The sequence below is a fragment of the Coregonus clupeaformis genome, chromosome 12 (genome assembly GCF_020615455.1).
Source record: "Coregonus clupeaformis isolate EN_2021a chromosome 12, ASM2061545v1, whole genome shotgun sequence".
NCBI lineage: Eukaryota > Metazoa > Chordata > Actinopteri > Salmoniformes > Salmonidae > Coregonus > Coregonus clupeaformis.
In genome coordinates, this window is record NC_059203.1 from 29,021,792 (window position 1) to 29,030,391 (window position 8,600).

The following is an 8,600-nucleotide window of genomic DNA, read 5'->3' on the forward strand; positions in this document are numbered from 1 at the left end:
CTAAATGTCTGAAATGTCAATACTTTGAAATATCTATGTCCATTCATTAGCTACATAGTAGTCCACTTTGCAGGCAGACTTCCTACTAGCTGAACGATGTCATTTCCCGGAAGAGACAGCTAAGATTGGGCCATTCTCTTTAGTGTTTGCCTTGTCTGCCTTTCCCCCACCTCTTCACTAGAAACATTTTGATCCAAAATCACACGGAAACCCTACACAATTGGAACAAAAACAAACCGATACAACGTATCCAAATGGAGTAACAACTGCACAGAAAGATAACGAGGTGAGGTTTATTAGACGACTCTTCTGACTAGCCAGGCTAGCTTAGCTAGCTAAATGTTAGCCGGACATCCATCAGTTGCTGCAGGAGTTAGCTAACGTTAGATAGCTATGCTTGCGGCTTCGGATCGTTCATTTATAAGGTCAGTGCTTCATATGTAGCTATGCCGGATGCAAACGTTGTATTGCAAAATATAACTATACTGTAGCTAGTTATGTTTTCAAAGCACATTTAAAATTCAAATACAAACGCCATGAGTGTGAAATGTATTGACGTCGCCTCGATAATTAGATAGCCAAGCTGGCTAGCCAGCTTGGCTATCTAGCTTAATATTAGGCTAGCTATCTACCGGTACTTGACATGCGTGCAAACAAATGGCACAACCTCAATAACTTGTATAGACAACCAGAATTAATCAATGACACAACGTTTAGCAAAAAATACACCAGCTAGCTACTAGTAGGTATAGTAATATGATATGAAACGAAGTTAGCCAGCTTGCCAGACAGAGCTAGTTAGCAAGCTAACTGGCTAGCTAAGTAGTAGCTAGCAGAACACGCCTTACAAAGAACCTTCAAACGACACACTCTTCTAAACTTGTCCTCTTACCAAGTTGGGTATTAAGTTATACTGATTAAGTTAGCCATATTGCAGGGAAACATAGTAAAGAGCTGTCGTTCGAAGGTTATTTGTATTGATGTATTGCAATCCATTCATTCATGTTTTATGTCTGATGCAAAATCACAGCACCCATATGACCATTTCATGCATGGGTGTTGCAACTTCTTAATTGCTCTGTCTTGTTGTCACTGTTGGCCGGAATCAACAAAGGCCCCTGAAAGCCAGTTGTGCATGGCACTGACAGTGGGCTTTGCTGTAGTCATGCAAATGTTGCATCATCTCATAACCTCAAAATGCAGGTAACAAGCTACCCCAAAACAAACACTCTAAACCATTCTCTTTGTTATCCTCTTTTCAGGGAGAGCTTTGCAGTCATTCACCTCAAAATCAAATAGACCCTAAACGTCTATCGCTGCTGCACTGAAAAGCACCCACCTCAACCTGAGCCTACTGCCTGACTCACCCAAACCCAACCAGCCAGTATGTCCCAGCTCCAGTTCCAGTGTCCAGGTAACCCTATGTCCAGCGCTGCTGCCAGCCCCATGCAGCAGCTGTCTCAGCCCCAGCCAGGGTACAGCATCCCCTGTGCCTCGAGCCCCCTGCCCTCTGAGAGTGCCAGTCATCCTCTCCGGAGCTCAGCCCTGCCCTTGGGCTCAGCCACTCCCTTCAGTCCCACCTCCACAGGTCTGTGTGTGTGTGTGTGTGTGTGTGTGTGTGTCTCAAAGCTGTCTGTCGGTGTGTGTCTCTCAATGGACATATCTGTTTTTGTTTGTTTGTTTTTAGTATCTAACATGGCAAACCCTAAAGAGAAGACCCCTATGTGTCTGGTGAATGAGTTAGCCCGTTTCAATAAGATCCAGCCGGAGTATAAGCTGCTCTGTGAGCAAGGACCAGCTCACTCCAAGGTAACTCAACAACCCAACCACTGGCACTCACTAGCAAACCTAGGTCATATTTATTAGGATACACTCACTGTAGCAAAAGGTTTTGCAACTGAAAACAAAAACAAATGTTTTTTGTTGGACAAGTTCAGATAGTGCCTCACCATTTCTGGCCTTTTGTGCCTACTGAACATAACCCTAGAAAGATCAGTCATCACTGTGCTTTTTATGTCTACCTTCCTGCTCTTTAAGACTTATAACAGAGATTTATCCCTATCTACTTCTCTCTTCTGTCTCTCTGTTTCCTTCCTCCCCCAGATCTTCTCAGTGCGGTTATCGCTGGGGGATCAGCACTGGGAGGCAGAGGGGACCAGTATAAAGAAGGCCCAGCACTCTGCAGCTTCCACAGCCTTGGCCCAGACCACACTGCCCAAACCTAGCATGAGGAACAACCCCCGCAACAACACAGGCAAGAACCCAGCACACCGGGCCCTGTGTGGGCAGTGTATATAAATGTGTGTATTTCTTATAGAGGCTCTCAGGTCATCACTTTGAGTTGCTGAGTATCATGATTGGGGAAACATTGATAGTCAGTGGCGTTAAGTAGTCTACATTATATAGGGTTTGAGTTTGATCACTAGGTGTATTAAAGTTTTGGTCCCTATTGTTCTGTAATGTTTTATGTTTGTGTTTTCTGTTTCTTCTGTGTGTCCTACCACAGTAGACTGCATGATGCAAACGGTGGAGCTGAATTCCCTCTGTATGAAGTTAGGGATGAAGCCCATGTACAAGCCCATAGACCCTTACCCCGGGATGAGACCACCCAGCTTCAACTACAACATCAGGGCCCCCGGGCCTTACCAACGCTCCATGCAACAGTATGTCCACTCGTTTTTCTGTGGGGGGGGGTTCATTGTAAATCTTCAATTAATAGCCCAGGTGTATATTGGAGTCCAGTGTAAGGCGAGGAGGCTGGCGTTTATATCAGCATGATTAGGTAAGTCAGTCAGTCAGTAAAAGCTATACCTGAGCATCTCCTGTCTTCTTGGTGTGTGGTCAGGTACTATTACCCATTTTCCCCGGTGGGGCCGGTGCTGTACCACATGGAGCTGAACATCGGGGGCCAGCAGTTCCACGGAAAGGGGCGTACGCGGCAGCTCGCCAAACACGATGCCGCCTCCAAGGCCCTGAAGACTCTGCAGAAGGAGCCCATACTGCTGCAGCAGCTGCCTGAGGTCAGAACTGGGGAGGAAACACTAGGGTTGGAACAGTCTCTGCTTATTCCTTTCTGTTTCTGGGAATACTCCAACTGGAATTCCTGGAAAAAGTTGGGTGAAAGTTTGGGAATATTTCTGGTATTTTGCCCACAGGGCAACACCTGCTATATGGATCACTACACAGGTCTGCTTCACAACATGAAGGAAGGGCACATATTTTACTCAATACTGCCACACAGAGCAATTCCGCTGCATCATATAGCCACTCTGCTGCAACATACACAGCTGTCAGATAGAATGTTTTGATACAAACTATTTAATTTCAGATGAATGGAGAAGACACAGAAGAGAACCTCAACAAATCAGAAATCAGTCAGGTGTTTGAGATCGCATTGAAGAGGAACATGCCTGTCAGCTTTGAGGTAGGCTTTAGACCTGCATTTGCTCAACTAACAGTCCAGTTATACAGTGGAACTAATTATGTTCTCTCCCCTGAGGATATACCTTTCCAATACTTTTTCTAATTGTCTTTCCCTAACCTCTTCCCTCCTCTGCCCCACAGGTTCTGAAGGAGGCAGGTCCTCCCCACATGAAGAGCTTCATGGTGCGTGTGGTGGTGGGGGAGTTCTGTGGTGAGGGTGAGGGAAAGAGTAAGAAGATCGCTAAGAAGCTTGCAGCTACAGTGGTGCTGGAGGAACTGAGGAGACTGCCCCAGCTGACCCCAAGTTTGGAGAAGATGCAGCCGACACGCATCAAGAAGAAGACCAAGTCCATCATTAAGGTGAGAGGACCAGGGGGATGATGTCAGGGAGAGTAGAGTAGAGAGCAGTAGAGCATCGTAATTATCGAAGACTGGAAATTAGCTTCCTAGCTACCAGTGAATAAAAGTACTATACATCGTAAAAAAAACAAAGGCTTCTAAGATGGCCATTGTTCATTTTTAAAGGGCAACAGAAGGGAGAGGAGGGGTGATGGGGAAAGCTAAATTGTTTTATAGGAATGTTTGTTTTATAAAAAAAAAAAAATGTTTAGTCATTTAGCAGACGTTGTTATCCAGAGTGATTTACAGGAGCAATTAGGTTTAAGTGCCTTGCTTAAGGGCACATCGACAGATTTTTCACCTAGTCGGCTCGGGGATTAGAACCAGCGACCTTTCGCTTACTGGCACAACGCTCTTACCTACTAAGCTACCTGTTCTTGTGTGTAATGCCCACTCTCTCCCCATCTCTCTACCCCTCCCACCCCTTCCAGCTGCAGACCAGTCCAGAATATGGGCAGGGCATGAACCCCATCAGCAGACTGGCTCAGATCCAGCAGGCTAAGAAAGAGAAGGAACCAGAGTACAGCATGTTAACAGAGAGGGGGTTGCCCAGACGCAGGGAGTTTGTTATGCAGGTGAGACAGGAGTCCCTGGGCCTGGCACATAGCCTACCACTACCTGCTCTTGACCAAATCAACCCCGTACTCTCGGCCTAGGGCACTTGTGGAGGTCTGAGGGGATTGGACAGGTGTGAGCAATATGGCAAACACGACACCTAGCCTATCAGAAGGCAATGTGGTGCTAGCACCATAGTGTGTATGCCTATCTAGGCTAGTCCTCTCAGATCTCCCTAGTGTCTATGGTTGATTTGGGATTGGGGACCAATTTTTCTCTCATTCTGACCTGTGGTTGTGGTCACCAGGTGACGGTGTGTGATCAGTGTGCGGAGGGCTTGGGCCCCAGTAAGAAGGTAGCGAAGAAGAACGCAGCAGAGAAGATGCTGGAGCTTCTAGGTTTCAAAGTGCCTCAGCCTCAGCTCCACAAACCTGCGCTCAAAACGGACGAAAAGGTACAGTAGGTCCCCAAAAGCCACCAGAGGCATCCAATCCAGACCACTGGTTTAGTTAGACTCCACTCATGTGCTTATCTAGCCAGTAGTACACAGCAGAGATAGTTTGTATTGACTTGAATGATCATTGAGCCGCCAACTGACGTGTATTCTTTCTGTTGATCATGTGACCCAAGGTTCCACTGAAGAAAAATGGAGACGGGAGGAAAGTGACCTTCTTTGAGCCGGGCTCTGTGGAGGAGAGCCGGTCGCTGGGTGAGTGGTTCAGGCGCAGGGTTGAAACTACACATACTTTGATATGTACTCAGATTTATGCAGTACACTTTGCGTTTGGATTTGGTATGAGAGATTTTACTTACTTGACTTAAACCCTTTTGGCTCTTTGTGGAGCATAGGTAATCCACAAACTTCCTCCAGAGTGTTGTGCAGGCTGACAGATTTAGTATTTTGGAACATGGGATACTTTTACATTACATGGGTGTTCCATTCCGTGTTCTCCTTCCTTCCCTGTGTTTTACATGATTATGTCTCTGGCCACCCCCATCTCTCAGGTTCCAAGGAGGAGGACTACCGCCTGCCCTTCCTCAGCCACCAGCAGCTCCCAGCAGGCATCCTGCTCATGGTGCCCGAGGTGGCCCAGGCTGTAGGGGCCAGCCCTAGCCAGGGGCACCAGAACAAGGACTACGGTCCCCGGGCCAACCACGCCAAGGTGTGTGCCTGTGTTTTAGTTTTTGACATTAGCCTTGATGGTATTATTTTAGCTCGGCTGTCTTTTACCTCACAGTTTGTATGTTTATTTTAGTCCTGTGATGTTCTCTTTTACTTCTTGAATCTTTTGATGAAAAAGTGTCTTTGATTATCAAGATAAGCACTATGCAAATAAACAGTATTGTTATTATTATATTAAGGCCACCCTGACGGCCATCATCGCAAATGAGCTGCTGTACGCTGGTACCTCCCTGACCGCCGAGACCATTCTGAAGAGCCAGAACAGTGTGGGTCATCTAGTACCCCATGGACCCCTGACCAGACCCTCCGAACTGCTCAGCTACCTGGCCAACGTACAGGGACTGCAGGTACACACACACACACACACACCCACACACGTACGTTAACACACACAAACGCCTACCCCATGGCTTCCTGACCAGACCCTCCGAACTGCTCAGCTACCTGGCCAACGTACAGGGACTGCAGGTACACACACACACACACCCACACACGTACGTTAACACACACAAACGCCTACCCCATGGCTTCCTGACCAGACCCTCCGAACTGCTCAGCTACCTGGCCAACGTACAGGGACTGCAGGTACACACACACACCCACACACGTACGTTAACACACACAAACGCCTACCCCATGGCTTCCTGACCAGACCCTCCGAACTGCTGCGCTACCTGGCCAACGTACAGGGACTGCAGGTACACACACACACACACCCACACACGTACGTTAACACACACAAACGCCTACCCCATGGCTTCCTGACCAGACCCTCCGAACTGCTGCGCTACCTGGCCAACGTACAGGGACTACAGGTAGTCATAGACACAGGTGCACATGCATGTGTGCGCACATGGACAAACACACACACACACACAATGAAACTTTTTATTAATGCAGTGGTATTCAAACTTTTTCAGCGGGGACCACATTTTCTTCCCGCCAGATATTCTGTGGAAATAATTTTTTCTCCCACTAATTTCTCGCTACTCCACTCCACCCCACCCCAATTCTAGTGACACAACCTTAAAATCGCTAAATTCTGATTTTTTTCATCAACAAATAACCTTTAAATGATCTTTCTCAAAAATGTTTGTATATTGTCCCATACAATATGTACACATTATTTTTTTTGGGGGGGGGGGGGTGGCGACCCCGACTTTGAATACAACTGTATTAATGTATTATGTAGTGTTAAAGTTAGTATTACTATCCTCTGTTGCTTTTCTTGCAGGTGGAATACAAAGACTTCCCCAAAAACAACAAGAATGAATTTGTATCGCTGATCAACTGCTCCTCCCAGCCCCCCCTCATCAGCCACGGCATTGGCAAGGACGTGGAGTCCTGTCACGACATGGTGAGACTCGCACACAACCACACTGAAGCAGCTCTAGTGTTTAGACCAGGATCTTGTTCATTAGGGCACACTGTAGCTAAAAAAAAAAATGCTATGGAAAAAAGCATATTGGACATGTTCAGAAAGTACCTCCCTGTTTCACCTGTGCCCTCTGAACACGACCCTGATGCTCTAAATCAGACATATACAGGCACAAGCAATAGGGAAATTATGATATAGGCTACATAAAATATTCCACATCCTCCCTCTGTCTACAGGCTGCCTTGAATATCCTGAAGATTCTGTCAGAGCTGGACCAGCACCAGCAGCAGACCAATGACAGGACAGGGAACGCACCACTCTCTGGGTAAGACCATGCGTCTGATAGGTCAGATGAGGACCAATAAGATAACACTATTATTGAGATTGAATAATAACAGTTTAATATATTTGTCTTATTTTCTAGGGTTGCAAAACTCCAGAAACTTTTCAAAAGCTTTTCAGAAATCCTAGTTTCCCTCCAACCTGAGAACTTGGTCCGTATGACTTGGTAACGCTCATTTGTTTTGTGTTGGGTTTCTGTAGGTGTGGCAAACAGGACATGGAGGGCAGTGACTCTCTCCTCATCAAACAGGCTAACTCGAGCACCTTGGGACAACAGACTCTGGATGGCACTGTGTAGACAGACGCACACCATTGGTTGTTTGAAAGAAGCACTAAAAGAAAACTAACACTGTGTTCTGATAGGCTGTTTTAGAATTCTACAGGAAGCTGAGGGCAGCCATCATTAGTGTTTATATTATATTAAATGTTCCAAAATGTTCAGTTAAACAAGATTGATAGAAGAAAAATTACATTTATTTCCTCCTCCTTGATGTTGTTTAATTGTACAGATTATTCATTCTTTTTTTGTTGCTTGATAGAAAAAAGTGCTGCATCATATCCGATATAATGGAATTCTGCTCTGTTGAGATAAGATGGAATAATGTTTAATATGATAACTGTGAAAATCAGCTTTTGAGGAGAAGCATTTTGTCTCTTTTCCCTTTTTTTCTGTAAATGAGACCTTTCTCTTATTTTTAAACGTTGTTTTATTCTTCTTCTTTGACCCTGGAATTATTGGGGGGTTGTTAGCAGACCTGGGTTAAAAAACTGAAATCTTTCAAATACTTTTAGCTTTAGGAGTGCCAGATGGGCGGGGTTTGCAGTTTTGCCTCTATTCCATTGTTCCAGGCAAGCTCAATCAAGCCTAGCTGAAGTATTTGAAATGATTTAAAATAGCTTTTGAACCCAGGTCTGGTTGTTACAATAGCATTTACTTGTGAAGTATGAGACCCCATAGAAGGATAGGATGCAGCTAGCGAACCACTGTTGATTTTCCTGGAGTGCTTTATAACAACAACCACCACAAGTGAACAGTGTTTATCTACATTACCATGTAGGGCTACGAAGGTTTTGTGACTAAGTGTAGCGTGTGTGTAGCGTGTGTGATGTCCTGTGATTTTGTCTGTCCCAACTGTCAGAGGTGTCGGGGCAGTATAAGTCTGTGTTGCATACAGTCCCAGCACGATATCCCCACTCTCTCCCCCTATCGTCCCTCCCTCAGTGTCAAACCACCTCCTCTCTGCTCCCCATGAAATGTAAGTAAAACTTGTATGCTATCACGCACAAAACTAAACCATCAGTTGTTGTTTTTTTGTTCAT

At 45.7% G+C, this 8,600-nt stretch overlaps 1 protein-coding gene across 2 annotated transcripts; it reads left to right on the forward strand.

Annotated features, from left to right (window-relative positions):
* The first annotated feature begins 100 nt into the window (after positions 1-100).
* LOC121578162 (double-stranded RNA-binding protein Staufen homolog 1) lies at positions 101-8,574 on the forward strand. 2 transcript variants are annotated; one of them, XM_041892317.1, is made up of 16 exons: positions 101-286; positions 1,263-1,588; positions 1,688-1,809; positions 2,104-2,254; positions 2,507-2,663; positions 2,846-3,020; positions 3,329-3,424; positions 3,565-3,783; positions 4,254-4,397; positions 4,685-4,831; positions 5,008-5,086; positions 5,383-5,540; positions 5,740-5,907; positions 6,795-6,917; positions 7,175-7,263; positions 7,482-8,574. In XM_041892317.1, exons 2-16 carry the CDS (start codon positions 1,387-1,389, stop codon positions 7,576-7,578), a joined length of 2,127 nt encoding a protein of 708 aa, XP_041748251.1. In that variant the 5' UTR covers positions 101-286; positions 1,263-1,386; the 3' UTR covers positions 7,579-8,574. The 2 variants fall into 2 exon arrangements, with proteins under 2 accessions (XP_041748251.1, XP_041748252.1); XM_041892318.1 differs by having other exon boundaries at positions 2,510-2,663.
* The last annotated feature ends 26 nt before the right edge of the window (positions 8,575-8,600 follow it).

What these genes read in the sequence shown, in the direction of transcription:
- LOC121578162 (XM_041892317.1), top strand. Translation starts at nt 1,387, where the DNA reads ATGTCCCAGCTCCAGTTCCAGTGTCCAGGTAACCCTATGTCCAGCGCT. An exon ending in TGCTGCAGCAGCTGCCTGAG is followed by an intron (nt 3,021 to 3,328) that starts GTCAGAACTGGG and finishes ATTTAATTTCAG; the next exon opens with ATGAATGGAGAAGACACAGA. An exon ending in GCAGGGAGTTTGTTATGCAG is followed by an intron (nt 4,398 to 4,684) that starts GTGAGACAGGAG and finishes TGTGGTCACCAG; the next exon opens with GTGACGGTGTGTGATCAGTG.